Here is an 18,313-nt window from a genome sequence, read left to right on the forward strand (position 1 = left end):
ATCCCTTTGTTCTGGCAAGCCTAAATAACTTCAGGAGTAATAATGGGCATAGCAAGTCAGATAATATGTTGCATGGACTAACTCTGTGCCCAATAATGGTGTTTAAGAGGATTTTTTAATGACTACCTCTTCTCTGTACCCCACACATAGAATTATCTGTAGTGTTCCTCGGTTCAGCAATGAATATCAAGCACAGATTCAATGACAAAGACCAGGGAGGTTTTCCAATTCCTCGCAAAGCAGGGCACCTATTAGTAAATGTGATATTTCAGTTTTTATTTATAATACATTTGCAAAAATGTGCTTTTTCTTTGACATTATGGGGTATAGTGTGAAGATTGATGAGGGGGAATTTTTTTAAATCAATTTTAGAATAAGACTAATGCAACAAACTGTGGGAAAGTCAAGGGGTCTGAATACTTTCGGAATGCACTGTATATGCAGGTCTTTTATGAATGCTTCATTAAAACTACATGTGGTATTCGAAAACAACAAAACTGCAGCCCTGCCACTTGTTTTGTTATACAATTAAGAGATGGGACAAAGGGAATATTACACCCTCTTAAATTCATAGACAGCTCTAGATGCAAGGACTGCCAGTCCATGACATCAACTGTCAGTAGTTTGTTTTAAACATATTTAGAAAACTTCACATTGTTTGTTTACGTTCTTGTCTTTAAACAATGGACTAAAAACAACCTTATATTTTGGTGTTTTATAGAGAACGACAGCTGAGCTATGCTCATGAGGCATTTATAAATTATAGTCTTCAAGAATCAATGGGTAAATATCAAGAATTGAAATGACCAAAGCACTTCATGATGACAGAAGTGAGTGCTACGGAGGGATAGTTCAATTACCTTTGCTTTCTTAGATACAGGGACAATGGTGGCCATCTTGAAGCATGTGGAAACAACAGACTGGGATAGGGAGAGATTGAATATATCTGTGAACACACTAGCCAGCCTGCGCATGCTCTGAGGACGCGGCTAGGGATACCATCTGGGCCGGCAGCCCCTCTAGTGACTCCCCAACATCGACTGACACTAATTAGCATAACGCAAAGGACATACATATTCCTAGAAAATATTCCTATTCATGAAAATCACAAGCGAAATATATTGAGACACAGCTTAGCCTTTTGTTAATCACCCTGTCTTCTCAGATTTTCAAAATATGCTTTACAGCCAAAGCTAGACACGCATTTGTGTAAGCTTATCGATAGCCTAGCATAGCATTTTGTCCAGCTAGCAGCAGGTAACTTGGTCACGGAAATCAGAAAAGCAATCAAATTAAATCGTTTACCTTTGATGAGCTTTGGATGTTTTCACTCACGAGACTCCCAGATAGATAGCCAAAGTTCCTTTTTTCCAAAAATATAATTTTTGTAGGTCGAAATAGCTCCGTTTGTTCTTCACGTTTGGCTGAGAAATCGCCCAGAAACTGCAGTCACAAAAACTCAAAAAATATCAATTAGCTAATATAGCTAAAATATTCCAAATTAGCTCCATAATATCAACAGAAACATGGCAAACGTTGTTTATAATCAATCCTCAAGGTGTTTTTCAAATATCGATTCGATAATATATCCACCGGGGCAATTGTTTTTCAGCAGGACCGATTGGAATAATGGCTACCTCTGTATTTTACGTGAGAATCACTCTGAGAGCCATCAGGTGACCACTTGCGCAATGTAGCCGCTTACGGGTATTCTTCAACATAAATGTGTAAAACTACATCACAATGCTGTAGACACCTTGGGGAATACGGAGAAAAAGTAATCTGGTTGATAGCCCATTCACTGCTCAATAGGGATGCATTGGAACGCAGAGCTTTCAAAAGATGAAAGCCTGGACTTTTCTCTGGCTTTCGCCTGCAATATCAGTTCGGTTATGCTCAGAGACAATATTTTTACAGTTTTGGAAACTTTAGAGTCTTTTCTATCCTAAGCTGTCAATTATATGCATATTCTAGCATCTTGTCCTGACAAAATATCCTGTTTACTACGGGAACGTTATTTTTCCAAAAATGAAAATACTGCCCCCTAGTCACAAAAGGATATTATTAAGGACATTACATTAAAGTTGGATCAGCCTGAAGTGCGGTTTTCCACTTTAATTTTGAGTGTGACACCAAATCCAGACCTCCATGGGTTGATAAATTTGATTTCCATTGATAATTTGTGTGATTTTGTTGTCAGCACATTCAACTATGTAAAGAAAAAAGTATTTCATAAGAATATTTCATTCATTCAGTGTTATTTTAGTGTTCCCTTTATTTATTGGAGCAGTGCATGTATGTATGTATGTATGTATGTATGTATGTATGTATGTATGTATGTATGTATGTATGTATGTATGTATGTATGTATGTATGTATGTATGTATGTATGTATGTATGTATGTATATATATATATATATATATATATATATATATATGTAGATATTATATCAAATCAAAGTTGTCACGTGCGCCAAATACAACAGGTGTAGACCTTAAAGCGGAATGCTTTAAGGCTCTAACCAATAGTGCAAAAAAGGTATTAGGTGAACAATGGGTAAGTTAAGAAATAAAACAACAGTAAAAAGACAGGCTATATACAGTAACGAGGCTATAAAAGTAGTGAGGCTACATACAGACACCGGTTAGTCAGGCTGATTGAGGTATGTACATGTAAACATGGTTAAAGTGACTATGCATATATGATAAACAGAGAGTAACTTGGGGGAGCACACAATGCAAATAGTTTGAGTAGCCATTTGATTACCATTTCAGGAGTCTTATGGCTTGGTGGTAAAAACTGTTGAGAAGTCTTTTTGTCCTAGACTTGGCACTCCGGTACCACTTGCCATGCAGTAGTAGTAGAGAGAACAGTCTATGGCTGGGGTGGGTGGGGTCTTCGACAATTTTTAGGGCCTTCCTGACACCGCCTGGTGTAGAGGTCCTGGATGGCAGGCAGCTTAGCCCCAGTGATGTACTGGGCCGTACACACTACCCTCTGTAGTGCCTTGTGGTCAGAGGCCGAGCAATTGCCGTACCAGGCAGTGATGCAACCAGTCAGAATGCTCTCGATGTTGCAGCTGTAGAACCTTTATAGGACCTCAGGATCCATGCCAAATATTTTCAGTTTCCTGAGGGGGAATAGGCTTTGTCGTGCCCTCTTCACGACTGTCTTGGTGTGTTTGAACCATTCTAGTTTGTTGGTGATGTGGACACCAAGGAACTTGAAACTCCCAACCTGCCTCACTACAGCCCCGTCGATAAGAATGGGGGCGTGCTCGGTCCTTCTTTTCCTGTAGTCCACAATCATCTCCTTAGTCTTGTTTACATTGAGGGAGAGGTTGTTTTTCTGGCACCACTCGGCCAGGTCTCTGACCTCCTCCCTATAGGCTGTCTCGTCGTTGTCGGTGATCAGGCCTACCACTGTTCTGTTGTGGAGTCGTGGGTGAACAGTGAGTACAGGAGGGGACTGAGCACACACCCCTGGGGAGCTCCAGTGTTAAGGATCAGCGTGCCAGATGTATTGATATATACCCTCACCCCCGTAGGGCAGCCTGTCAGGAAGTCCAGGATCCAGTTGCAGAGGGAGGTGTTTTGTCCCAGGATCCTTAGCTTAGTGATGAGCTTTGAGGGTACTATGGTGTTGAACGCTGAGCTGTAGTAAATGAAAAGTAGTCTCACATAAGTGTTCCTTTTGTCCAGGTGGGAAAGGGCAGTGTGGAGTAGTGTGGCATCATCTGTTGATCTGTTTGGGCGGTATGCAAATTGGAGTGGGTTTAGGGTTTCTGGGATAATGGTGTTGATGTGAGCCATTACCAACCTTTTAAAGCACTTCATGGCTACGGACATGAGTGCTCACGTCTGTAGTCATTTAGGCAGGTTGCCTTTGTGTTCTTGGGAACAGGGACTATGTTGGTCTGCTTGAAACATGTTGGTATTACAGACTCAATCAGGGACATGTCAGTGAAGACACCTGCCAGTTGGTCAGCACATCCCCGGAGCACACATCCTGGTAATCTGTCTTGCCCCGCAGCCTTGTGTATGTTGACCTGTTTAAAGTTCTTCCTCACGTCGGCAACGGAGAGCGAGATCACACAGTCGTCGGGAACAGCTGATGCTCTCTTGCATGCCTCAGTGTTGCTTGCCTAGAAGCGATTTTGCTCGTCTGGTAGGCTTGTGTCACTGGGCAGCTCGTGGCTGTGCTTCCCTTTGTAGTCTGTATTAGTTTTCAAGCCCTACCACATAAAACGAGCGATGGAGCCGGTGATTCAATCTTAGCCCTGTATTGATGCTTTGCCTGTTTGATGGTTCGTTGCACAGTATAGCAGGATTTCTTGTAAGCTTCAGGGTTAGAGTCCCGCTCCTTGAGAACGGCAGCTCTACCCTTTAGCTCAGTGCGAATGTTGCCTGTAATCCATGGCTTGTGGTTGGGGTATGTATATACGGTCACTGTGGGGACGACATCCTCAATGCACTTATTGACAAAGCCCGTGACTGATGTGGTATACTCCTCAATGCCATCGGAAGAATCCCGGAACATGTTCCAGTCTGTGATAGCAAAACAGTTCTGTAGTTTAGCATCTGCTCCATCTGACCACTTTTTTATAGACCGAGTCACTGGTGCTTCCTGCTTTAATTTGAGCTTGTAAGCAGGAATCAGAAGGATAGAGTTGTGCTCGGATTTACCAAATGGAGGGCGAGGGGGAGCTTGGAACGCGTCTGTGTGTGGAGTACAGGTGATCTAGAATTTTTTTCCCTCTGGTTGCACATTTAACATGTTGATGGAAATTTGGTAGAACTGATTTAAGTTTCCCTGCATTAAAGTCTCCAACCACTAGGAGCCCCGCCTCTGGGTGAGTGGTTTCCTGTTTGCTTATTTCCTTATACAGCTGACTGAGTGCGGTCTTAGTGCCAGCATCTGTCTGTGGTGTTAAATAAATAGCCACGAAAAGTATAGCTGAAAACTCTAGGCAAGTTGTGTGGCCTGCAATTTATCACAATATACTCTACTTCAGGCGAGCAAAATCTAGAGACTTGCTTAGATTTCGTGCACCAGCTGTTGTTTACAAATCTGCACAGACAGCCCCACCCCCGAGTCTTACCGGAGTGTGCTGTTCCATCTTGCCAATGCAGCGTATATCCCACTAGCTGAATATCCATGGCATCATTCAGCCACGATTCCGCGAAACGTAGGATATTACAATTTTCTGAAGCTACTCTGAACATATCCCAGTCCACGTGATCAAAACCATCTTGAAGGGTGGATTCCGATTGTTCAGACCAGAGTTGAATAGTCCTCACCACGGATGCTTCCTATTTGAGTGTCTGCCTATAAGAGGGGAGGAGCAAGATGGAATCATGGTCCGATCTGCCGAATGGAGGGGGGGGGTGACCTTATATGCATTCCTGGAAGGTAGTACAGCAATGGTCAAGGGTTTTAGCAGCACGAGTACAACAATCAATATGTTGGAGCCTTTTCAGGAGCCTTTTCCTTAAATTTTCTTTGTTAAAATCCCCAGCTACAATAACTGCAGCCTCAGGATATGTGGTTTCCAGTTTGCATAAAGTCAAATCAAATTTATTTATATAGCCCTTTGTACATCAGCTGATATCTCAAAGTGCTGTACAGAAACCCAGCCTAAAACCCCAAACAGCAAGCAATGCAGGTGTAGAAGCACGGTGGCTAGGAAAAACTCCCTAGAAAGTCCAGTGAAGTTCTTTGAGGGCCGTCGTGGTATCCACTTGGGGGGGGGGGGGATATAGACCACTAGAGGCTATTTTTGACAAAAATTATCTCTGGAGATAATTCGGTCGGCATTTGATTGCGAGATATTCTAGGTCGGGTGAACAGAAGGACTTTAGTTCCTCCTGTATGGCATCACAGTTACACCATAAGTCGCTAATCATAAAACATATACCTCCACCCTTCTGCTTCCCGGATGAGATGTTTGTACCTGTCGGCGCGATGTACTGAGAACCCAACTGGCTTTACAGAGTCAAACAGTATATCTCGAGAGCGCCATGTTTCTGTGAAGCATAGTATGTTACAATCCCTGGTGTCCTTACTTTATTATCCGAATATTTGACATTAGCGAGTAAAATACTCAGGAGCTGTGGGCATTCTTCCGAAGTCGGACAAGAAGACTGCCTCGAGTACCTCTTCTCCGCCAGCATTGTTTTGGGTCAGCCTCTGAAATAAGTTCAATTGCTCTGGGGAGAGAAAACAACGGATCCGCTCCAGGAAAGTCGTAATCCTGGTAGTAATGCTGGAAGTTCTGGTGAGTTACCGCCGCTCTAATATCCAGTAGTTCTTCCAGGCTGTGTGCAATGACACAAAAATGATTCCTGAGCTAATGACGTAAAAAATAGCTAGGCACGATGCTGCCATCTCAGTCGGCTCCATCATGTTAAAATAAAAAGAGGCTACCTGATAGCTCATATCCACTGTAACATCCAAATACAACTACAGTTGATCATATCACTAATACCTAGTTATATAATGAAGCAAAAAATGTAAAAATGTCAACTGTAAATTTATAAACATAAAAGATAGATCCTGAATGTGAGAATCTAATCTGTCATTCTGCCCCTGAGCAAGGAAGTTAACCCACTGTTCCCCAGGCGCTGATGACGTGGATGTCGATTTAGGCAGCCCCCCGCACCGCTCAGAGGGGTTGGGATAAATGCTGAAAACATATCAGTTGAATGCTTTGAGTTGTACAATTGACGAGGCATCTTCTGTTCCCTTTCCTACACTTGGTCTGTAGCCGGGGGGTGGGGGCATTACTCAGCAGACTGTGATAGGAAAGACATAAATGTGTGATGACAGAGATGTGTCTGCTCTCAGCTCCACAAGCCAGGTTGATCGACTTATCGGTCTCCCTCCTTTTTTGATTTGTTTTTCTGTTATTTTCTCCAGTAGTCTTATTCGGGTGCTCAGCATGCATTGCAGCTCAAGGTCAATAGAATCTCTTTGCTCTGGAACTCCCTGTTGTATTTTTATGAGGTTTATTTCCCTCATTAGAAGCAGCCAGAGACCAAAATACAAATTCAAGACCTCTTTACATTTTGAAAGCTTTGTTATTAGAATCTCACTTCCTTGAAAGCTATGCAAATCTTTCAGTTTCTTGGATGTTCAATGCCCAGTATTATGTGACCTCTAATGAAATATCCTTTATGTACCTAAAGTAAATCCTGACTTAGTTTTAAATACAGATACTGAGATAGTATCACCAAAATTAATATCCATCTCGTGTCACAAAGTAACCTAAATCCATCAGGATAATCTCAACAACGGTATCAAATTACTCTGGAATATATTCCCTTTGCCCTCCAGTGTCATTGAGCATAGCATTCTATACTCTGTGAAGTAATGCTTTGAATCAATGGATTTCTTATACATGTATCACAAGGAAGATCCCAGTCATTCTTGGTGAATAAACCAAAAATATCTTACAGCATAATTTAACCCGAGGGAGTATTTCAAGCTTCTTAGAATTTCTTAATGAGAATGTCTGAGACAGATGGAATAAGACCATTGTACCACAGTAGAAATTCTGTGTACAGGTACCACTCCTCCTTGCAATGAGGACTGTAATCATCATGCGGAAAGTATTAATACTGGTTTAAGGTTTTTCACAGTAAATGTCTCCTAATAGGTGTTATTTATCATACTTTGAGGACTGAGATCTAAGATATTTGAAGAAAAAAAATACATTTTCAAAACAGACCATACCTTGAAGTATGTTTTGTAGGGATTCCTTAAATTTTCAGGGATTTGTTTGTCAAACTGGGACACATGTCCAGCTTAACCTAAAATGATACTGACATTTTTATTAATCCCAAAAAGGAACACTTTATGGCAGCTTGGATGACGCAGGCTAGTGTCATCTAAACAGAAGAAAACTTTTGAAGTCTGAAAACATCTGAGAAAATTTGTCGTGTCATGTCCCTAGAGGAATGTGGAGGAAAAACTGATTTACTTTGTTGTAGAAAAAGCTAAATATGTAATTATTTTACAAGAAGGTTGGTACAGGCTGTGGTAGTTAAATGAAAAATCAGAAATAGAAAGACTGAGACTGTGATGGGTAATTTGAGTGCAAATAATATACAAAATGTCCATGTTTTCCTCAGACTCAGATTTGTTTTTATTTGCACTTCAAGCAAATAACATGTAGAGGGAGTTGAGCGAGCTCTAACTGCATTTTCACAATACTTTGGTATTTATTTATTTTAACTTAACTAGGCAAGTCAGTTAAGAGCAAATTCTTATTTACAATGACGACCTACCAAAAGGAAAAAGGCCTCCTGTGGGGACGAGGGCTGGGATTAAAAATAAAAATGAATTAAATAAAAATATAGAACAAAACACACATCACGACAAGAGAGACAACACTACATAAAGATATCCCTAAGACAACATAGCATCAACACATGACAACACAGCATGGTAGCAACACAGCATGGTAGCAGCACAACATGGTAGCAGCACAACATGGTAGCAGCACAACATGGTAGCAGCACAACATGGTAGCAGCACAAACTGGTAGCAGCATAAAAAAGGGTACAATCATTATTGGGCACAGACAACAACGAAGGGCAAGAAGGTAGAGACAACAATACATCACGCAAAGCCACCACAACTGTCAGTAAGAGTGTCCATGATGGAGTCTTTGAATAAAGAGATTGAGATAAAACTGTCCAGTTTGAGTGTTTGTTGCAGTTTGTTCCAGTCGCTAGCTGCATGAGCGACCCAGAGATGTGTGTGCTTTGACCTTTAACAGAATGTGAATAGCAGAACGGGTGTTGTATGTGGAGGATGAGGGCTACAGTAGATATCTCATATGGGGGAGTGAGGCCTAAGAGGGTTTTATAAATAAGCATCAACCGTTGGGGTCTTGGGACGGGTATATAGAGATGACCAGTTTACAGAAGAGTATAGAGTGCAGTGATGTGTCCGATAAGGAGCAATGGTGGAAAATCTGATAGCCGAATTGTAAAGAACATCTAACCGCTCGAGAGCACCTTTACCTGCCGATCTATAAATGACGTCTCCGTAATCTAGCATGGGTAGGATGGTCATCTGAATCAGGGTTAGTTTGGCAGCTGGGGTGAAAGAGGAGCGATTATGATAGAGGAAACCTTGATATGTGCTGAGAGAAGGGCAGTGTACCGTCTAGCCATACTCCCAAGTACTTGTAGGAGGTGACCACCTCAAGCTCTAAACTCTCAAAGGTAGTAATCACACCGGAGGGGAGAAGGGCATTCTTCTTACAAAACCACATTACCTTTGTTTTGGAGGTGTTCAGAACAAGGTGAAGGGTAGAGAAAGCCTGATGGACACTAAGAAAGCTTTGTCGTAAAGCGTTTAACACAAAAGCCGTATTGGTTGTACAATTTATCATAACTCTAAAACTACTTGAAATCCCACTCAGAAAATGGTGTATTCAATGTACAGCATGTAAAGCCATATATAGTGCCTTTGGAAAGTATTCAGACCCCTTGACTTTTTCCACATTTTGTTACATTAAAGCCATATTCTAAAATGGATTAAATAAAATCCAATCCTCAATTTACACACAATAACTCATAATGACAAAGCAAATGTACTACAAATTAAAACCAGAAATACCTTACTTAAATAAGTATTCAGACCCTTTGCTATGAGACCAGGTGAAATCAATTTTCCACTGATTATCCTTGAGATGTTTCTACAACTTGATTGGAGTCCACCTGTGATCAATTCAATTGATTGGACATGATTTGGAAAAGGCACACACCTGTCAATATAAGGTCCCACAATTGACAGTGCATGTCAGAGCAAAACTCAAACCATGAGGTTGAAGGAATTGTCCGTAGCGGTCCGAGGCAGGATTGTGTCGAGGCACCGATCTGAGGATGGGTACCAAACAATTTCTGCAGCATTGAAGGTCCCCAAGAACACAATTCCTCCATCATATTTTAAATGGAAGAAGTTCGGAACCACCAAGACTCTTCCTAGAGCTGGCCTCCCGGACAAACTGAGCAATCACAGAAAAACTGAAATGGTCCACCCGCACAGACAGTGTGGTGAAGAAGGCACAACAGTGCCTCTTCAACCTTAGGAGGCTGAAGAAATTTGACTTGTCACCTAAAACCCTCACAAACTTTGACAGATGCACAATTGAAAGCATCCTGTCGAGCTGTATCACCGCCTGGTACGACAACTGCACTGCAAGGCTCTCCAGAGAGTGGTGCGGTCTGCTAAAGGCATCACCGCGGGCAAACTACCTGCCCTCCAAGACACCTCCAGCACCTGATGTCACAGGAAGGTGAAATAGAACATCAAGGACAACATCCACTCGATCCACTGCCTGTTCACCCTGCTACCATCCAGAAGGCAAGGTCAGTACAGGTGCATCAACGCTGGGACCGAGAGACTGAAAAACACCTTCTATAAAGGCCATCAGACTGTTAAACAGCCATTACTAACAGAGGCTGCTGCCTATATACAGACTTGAAATCATTGGCCATTTTAATAAATGTATCACTAGTCACTTTAATAATGTTTACATGTCCTGCTTTACTCATCTCATATGTAAACGCAGCAAAAAGGGAAAAGTCCCTTTTTCAGGAGTCCTCTGCAGTCCTCATGCCTTCTTTCAGCATGCTTAAGGCACGTTCACGCAGATGAGCAGGGACCCTGGGTGTGCTGCCATCCTGTTAGAAGGTAACAGATTATTTTCTTACAATGGTTAAATTAGATTTTCATTGTGTTCAATGGTGTTATTTGCCCCCTAGTGGTGCTTTCTGGTACTTAGAAAGACAACGCAAACGGGAAGTTCAGAATTGGTTTTGCACGCATAGAAGCAGCTACAGACAACGCTACGGTGCAGGTCTTTCAATGTAGTTATTTCTTGTCACGCTTCAGCCTTGGAAAAATATTTGTTTGTAAGTTCAATTCAAGCATTTAGCTAATGATAATAATCTTGTTATTGATAGAGTTTCTTACATATCAATGTTGGTTGCATTTACTCACAAATTGCAATGCCTTTTGTGTATGTCGTTAGCTGTATTACTTTGCTCATGCGTCATGCAAACGAATTGTAAAATATACAATACTGTAGTTTTGTTACTGTTTCTAGTGTAATATGCTTTGTTATTCTACATAGATGGTTATACATTATTAGAGTAATGAAAGGAGCAATTACCATATGGTTAACAATTAGCTATATGGTTTGGCATCATGCCAGATGCATTGTACCTTAGCGCGTGCTTTGTATTTATGCAACTTCAAATGTTTAATGTACATCTACAGTATGTCGGTAGTATGTCGGTGTGAATTGAACACTAAAGTATATTCTTTTCTGTATTTTGCAGTTTCACAACATAAACGTTTCAATATATTCATTCAAGAAAAGTCACGCCTTGGGAGTTTTATTGAAGACTTAGTTGTTAGCTATCTGTCTAGTTTTGCATGGGAACGCAACTCAAGGGCAGAATACTGGGCATCTTTCTTTTTGTGTTTTTCAGAGTCCATAGAAAGGCCTCTTTGGTGTCCTAAGTTTTGATAACTGTGACCTTAATTGCCTACTTGCCTCTTTCAAAGATCATTTGTAAAAATCCAAATAACTCCACAGATCTTCATTGTAAAGGGTTTAAACACGGTTTCCCCATGCTTGTTCAATGAACCATAAACAATTCATGAACATGCATCTGTGGAACAGTCATTAAGACACTAACAGCTTACAGACAGTAGGCAATTAAGGTCACAGTTATCAAAACTTAGGACACCAAAGAGGCCTTTCTACGGACTCTGAAAAACACAAAAAGAAAGATGCCCAGGGTCCCTGCTCATCTGCGTGAACATGCCTTAAGCATGCTGAAAGAAGGCATGAGGACTGCAGATGTGGCCAGGGCAATAAATTGCAATGTCCGTACTGTGAGACACCTAAGACAGCGCTACAGGGAGACAGGACGGATAGCTGTTTGTCCTCGCAGTGGCAGACCACATGTAACAACACCTGCACAGGATCGGTACATCTGAACATAACACCTGCGGGACAGGCACAGGATGACAACAGCTGCCTGTGTTACACCAGGAACACACAATCCCTCCATCAGTGCTCAGACTGTCAGCAATAGGCTGAGAGAGGCTGGACTGAGGGCTTGTAGGTCTGTTGTAAGGCAGGTCCTCACCAGACAACACCGGCAACAACGTCGCCTATGGCCACAAACCCACCAGCCATACTGCTTGTTCTGTGTGCAATTTCCTGCAAGACAGGAATGTCAGTGTTCTGCCATGGCCAGCAAAGAGCCCGGATCTCAATCCCTTTGAGCACGTCTGGGACCTGTTGGATCGGAGGGTGATGGCTAGGGCCATTCCCCCCAGAAATGGGAATGGGAACTTGCAGGTGCCTTGGTGGAAGAGTGGGGTCAGTTTCTGTCTCAGTTGTTGAATCTTGTTATGTTCATACAAATATTTACACGTTACGTTTGCTGAAAATAAATGCTGTTGAAAGTGAGAGGACTTTTATTTTTTTGCTTTTGAGTTCATATACTCTATTTTATACTATCTTGCCTATGCTGCTCTGTCATTGCTCATCCGTATATATGTATATTATTATATTCCTTTACTTTACTTAGTATTGTTTGTATTAGGTAGTTGTTGTGGAATTGTTAGATTACATGTTTGATATTGCTGCACTGTTGGAACTGGAAGCCCAAGCATTTCGCTCCACTTGCAATAACATCTGCTAACCACGTATATGACCAATAAAATTTTATTTGACATCTCTGGAGAGACCTGCAAATAGCTGTGCACCAACAATCCCCATCCAACCTGACCGAGCTTGAAAGGATTTGCAGAGAAGAATGTGAGAACCTCCCCAAATACAGGTGTGCCAAGCTTCATGCCCAAGAAGACATGAGGCTGTAATCACTGCCAAAGGTGCTTCAACAAAGTACTGAGTAAAGGGTTTGAATACTTATATAAATTAGCAAACATTTATAAAATCCTGTTGTTGCTTTGTCATTATGGGGTATTGTGTGTAGATGAGGGAAAAAAAGATTTAATACATTTTAGAATAGGCTTTTACCTACCAAAATGTGGAAAAAGTCAAGGGGCCTGAATACTTTCCGAAGGCACTGTAATTGAGCACAATTTAAAGAGGTATTATGAAATAAAACATTTTCATTTCAGAGCACAGGGTAAGCATTCAAACGACACCTGCTGACTAAAGTTCATGGACTGGGCAAGCCCAAAATTGTATAAATATCGAAACCAAATAGTCAGTCAAGTCAGTCAATTCAGGAAGTAACCTGAAATTCCAATTCAATAAGTGAAAAATAACCACTTCAAATTATTTACTAATAAACTGAAAAGAAAAAGTTATTTAAAATGTTAGATTCAAATCACTTCCTGATGGAAAAGGTGTATAAAGATGGAGGAATTCAGATTTAACATTGTTTTAGCACAACCCGCAGAATTTATTAACTATAGCAATATGGTTCAATGTGCCAATAAATCAGCACAATGTACTTTTTTTCCATCTTTGAGCTAGAGTTGGGATCAAGTTTACTATGCTAATGCAAGTACAAAAAAAATAGTAATGGGTAACACTGTATTATACAGTGAACTTAGCCCATTAGGCATTTGTGGTAAGTACATGTGTGGCTGCCATCTTTATGCATGTTCGCCATATCCAGTGCCAGTCAAAAGTTTGGATACACCTACTCATTCTTGGGATTTTTTTACATTGTAGAATAATAGTGAAGACATCAAAACTATGAAATGACAAATATGGAATCATGTGGTAACCAAAGAAGTTATGAGCATGAAGGCCTGATTCGACCATGAAGGCCTGATTCAACGCAGTCTCCTCTGAATGTAGAAAATAGTAAAAAATAAAGAAAACCCCTTGAATGAGTAGGTGTGTCTAAACTTTTGACTGGTATTGTATATATATTTTTTTACCTTTATTTAACAAGGCAAGTCAGTTAAGAACAAATTCTTATTTACATTGACGGCCTACCCCGGCTAAACCATGACCCGGATGACACTGGGCCAATTGTGCGCTGCCCTATGGGACTCCCAATCACGGCCAGTTGTGATACAGCCTGGAATCAAACCAGGGTCTGTAGTGACACCTCTAGCACTGAGATGTAAGTACCTTTGACTGCTGTGCCACTCAAGAGCACCACTCGGGAGTACTGTATATATTTTGGGTATAATATGTATATTTATGTTGTATATACAGGGTCTTCCCTGTTAAAATAAAGGTTAAATGAAACAATTAAGTACAAAAACTGACTGACTTAGATTTGAATTCATTTATATAGTGCATGTTACCAGGCAACGGATAGACTTGACTTTTTATGGGATACAACATAGGGGGGCTCCTGAGCGGCGCAGTGGCCTAAGTCACTGCATCTCAGTACAAGAGGCGTCACTACAGTATGTGATTCGAATCCAGGCTGCATCACATCCGGCAGTGATTGGGAGTCCCATAGGGCGGCGCACAATTGGCCTAGATTGAAATGGTCACATTCATAAGAAAGGGAGGCAGAGGAAATGTTGATGAAACTCTGAGAGGAAAGAGAGATAAAGAAAAATATATGAATGGAAAGAGACTCACCTTCGGCTGAACCTCCACCTCCACCACTTGATTCTTGTTCATGCAGCCTTTCACAAAGCCCTCAACATTGCTGTTGAACTTCATAAAGATCACATAGGTGGCATAGGCTGAGAGCAGAGCAATACTTTCCCAGTAGGAGATGTAGTTATCCAGGAAGAAACATATGAGCATGATCAGGCCTATGATGTAGAAGGAGACGTCACGGAAGAGGGGCCACCAGGTCAGATTGAGGATCTCCCTGGAGAAGATGGCACACATTCCAATGACGAAGAGAATGTTGAAGACAGCTGAGCCCACAATGGTTCCGATACCCACATTGCTGTGGGAGATGAATACGCCGATGACAGAAGTGAAAAGCTCGGGAGCTGACCCGCCTGCCGCCATGAAGGTGGCCCCCGCCACGTCATCAGAGATGGCCAGCTTCTCTGTGATGACTGTCAGAGCGGGCACGAAGAATTCATCACACACAATGGCTAAAGAGATGAACATGTACAGCATCCCAAACATGTGGAGCACCACAGCACCCTGGCGCCTCTCTTCCAGAGTGAACAGGTCCGTGGGGTAGTCCCCCTGGCTCTCGTTGCCGTCTGCCGAAGACCTCATGGCCACGGGCATGTTGGCTGAGACATTGGGATCCCTCTGGTGTTGAGTGGAAAGTAGAGTCCTGTGGGGAGCAGGACCAGACTGAAGGAGGGCCTCTTGAGGCAGGAGCAGCTCTGAGTGGGTCCCTGAGCTCCATGTCAAGGCGCTGAAGGAAAAGGAGATAGCACTTATGGCTACCAGGCTGAACACAAAACCCAGGATTCGTATGGGCCTCAGCTTTCTAAGCAGGTTCTGGTGACGGTGCCTCTTACACGATGCATCCAGAAAGGGCCTTTGCACCACCATATCCAAGCAGGGTTGGTCCAAACCCATCACTGTGATGTGATGTGCTGTGTGTGTTTCTATACTCTCAATGGTTGGCTGGAAAGAGGGTGAGCTGGTTTTTGTTACCAGACACAACGCATGGTGCTGCCGTGGGCTTCAAACAACATGGGAGTATTCCTGAAGCTTTCCAGGGTCTGGCTTGCCAAACGATGTCTTCATATTAGCCTCTAAAAACAGGATTTGAATAGAAATTGAAGAGAAAAAGGAGGAAGCTTCAACATGTAGAATTTACACACAGCAACAACATGTAGAATTTACACACAGCAACAAACTGTTAGCTGTCACCTCAATTCTGTAGTGGATTTAACACCACAATGTAGCCTAGTCCTGACCAATTTCCTTGAAGATTATTTTTACATTTCAATGTTCTGATGTTTCATTGTGGTATTAAGGCCTATGCTATGATACAGATATACCAGCAATACGTGGGTTCAGAGGCAGAGAAATTGAGGGAATAGCTAGATCTTACTTTATCTTTTCAGAAATAAGCAAATAACAGAGGAAAAATCTTCAAATGTTTGAATTCATAATAGACTAATCATTGCTTGTCACATGCATTGGAAATTACACCCAGATATTAAAGTGATAAAGCCCGAGATGCCAGTGTTTGGAGAATACTTTGGCACTGGTTTTTTAACCCGAGCTAAAATATATCCTCCAAACATCGGCTTTGAGGGCATTATCGCTTTTATACAACGAGTTACCAACATATTCAAATCACTTCAAACTGAAGCTGGAAAGACTGTAAACTAACTGCACTTCGTTTAGTTTGAGCTTTTTTCAATTGACATTTCTTTGTATATAGCCATAAAAAAATGATACCAGCTGATCCCTGATTTCGACGGGCTGAGAAAAGCTGCAAGCCTGGCTGTCTCGTCCCGACACATTCATCACTATGAGACAGCTGGAGATTTGAATATTGAAACAATGTTGCAAATGTCAGAGAGACAGACAGCAAGGTTTATACAAATCTCTGCTGTTGAAAACTAAACGTTAGGCTAAAAGAAATGTGAGATAATGTTTAGATGCTTTCTATAGAGAAGGCCAAGTTTATAAATTTCCTGGCTGAGTTGATGAGAGTGAATTGCGCAGTCAAATGGTAATTTGTGGAATAGACACCGGCTGGAATGCGGTTTTAACCAACCAGCATTCAGGATTACACCCAATAGTTGTATAAAGGCTAATAATAACAACATGGAAAACGGGTAGGCTATTTCCTCTGAAAAATATAGATGACACTACATATTAATAGGGACAGGAATGTATGCACTGTAGTTACCATGCTATGTATGTGAAATGAGGAAATAATTCACCAATTTGGCCTACTCGGATAGAGGATTCATTAGAAAATATTTATAATAAAGATTCGCCCTACTAATGGTATGGTATCCAGGTAGAATTGTTGCAAATAACCAAATTCCACAATATTATAGGCCTACTCGGTATGTGATGCACCAAATGCCCCAGACCTAAAAACGAACTTCAATGGCACCTTTATACCGGTTATAGTTACTATATGATTGGATTGCGGCGTTTGAAGCAGATCAAACGTAGCCAAAGCAAATCATATGTGCGTTTGTTCTGCATGGGCTAGGCTATCTATTCTCGGCATAATGTAATATTTTTGTTGCGCAGACTTGTTTTGTGTCGCAAACGTGGTTAACTGACAGATTCTACTTGAGTCACGGAAATCTAAATACTTTTACAATATAAAAAATATTAACGGCTATTGGCGTTTAAATGAAATAGTCTACACACAAAAAAAATAGGCTACTGGCCTTCTCTAGCGTAGCCTACACCGTGCATTGAAATATCCGCATGGTATGTCTTCATTTATATGAGGAACAGACAAACGTCTGTTGCAACGTGCGCCTCTGTCCTGCAGTAAAATCTCCCAGCCGCTTAACATTGAAACATAACACGTCAAAGCTGCGTGATTATTACCGACTGTGCACAAACTGGTTGACTCAATGTTGTTTCCACGTCATTTCAACCCCCCCCCAAAAAATGCAATGTGATGACGTTGAATCAACGTGGAAATGTAAGGGAATTTTGTATTTTCCCCCGACTTTTAAAACTAGATAAAAAAACATGGAGATGTTTTGTTGTTGCTGATTTAACCTTGAATTCACATTAGTTGACAACTCAACCACATGTAAATAAAAACTAGACATTGCACTGGGGTCTGTGCCCAGTGGGTAGACTACTCAGTTGTCGTAATTTGCGCAAAATATGTAACATTGACAAATGTGTCATTAATATGAATGTCTTACCTTATATAGCGGTAAATAGAACGGCAACCGTAACACACCAGGTCGAAATTCGGTTCCGTCTTTTGTGTTCCCTTGCTCTCATTGAGCAAATGTGATGTTCATACCCTATCCGACGATTGAGGAGGAGCTCCGACAAACTGGTTGCAAACTGCGCTCACCTCAACATCATCCCTCCCATCTCACTGAGAAATCGTTCTAGTCTAAAATACATTGCTAATCTAAAAGAAACGACTGGAACCTAAGGTAAGGTCGGTCTAACCACGTGAATAGGAAGGTTATAGTTCACAACAGTGGAAGCCGTCATATGCCATAACAAGATAGACTAGACCTTGATGGAGTTGCCGTGGTTACAGCAATGGCACCATTTCAACTATACAGATAGGGCTGATATAGATGGATATACTTGTGCATGTTTGAAATAACATTCAATGATGTTACTTAATGGCCTACACATGATCCTTCATATGTAGATAGAAGGTTTGAAGGTCACAGAAGGG

General features: G+C 41.5%; 1 protein-coding gene across 2 annotated transcripts in view; it reads right to left on the bottom strand.

The window, feature by feature from the left end:
- Positions 1 to 18,001, bottom strand: part of LOC124008405 (sodium/potassium/calcium exchanger 2-like) — a 162,060-nt gene extending 144,059 nt beyond the window's left edge. For both annotated transcript variants that reach the window (XM_046319666.1, XM_046319665.1), the window contains exons 1-2: positions 17,817 to 18,001; positions 14,617 to 15,710 (exon numbers count right to left, since the gene is read on the bottom strand). In XM_046319666.1, coding sequence (XP_046175622.1) covers positions 14,617 to 15,531 — 915 coding nt within the window. In that variant the 5' untranslated portion in view covers positions 15,532 to 15,710; positions 17,817 to 18,001. The remainder of the gene's footprint in view (positions 1 to 14,616; positions 15,711 to 17,816) is intronic.
- Positions 18,002 to 18,313: the final 312 nt, after the last annotated feature.

Source organism: Oncorhynchus gorbuscha, linkage group LG21 (genome assembly GCF_021184085.1).
Source record: "Oncorhynchus gorbuscha isolate QuinsamMale2020 ecotype Even-year linkage group LG21, OgorEven_v1.0, whole genome shotgun sequence".
Taxonomy (NCBI): Eukaryota; Metazoa; Chordata; class Actinopteri; order Salmoniformes; family Salmonidae; genus Oncorhynchus; species Oncorhynchus gorbuscha.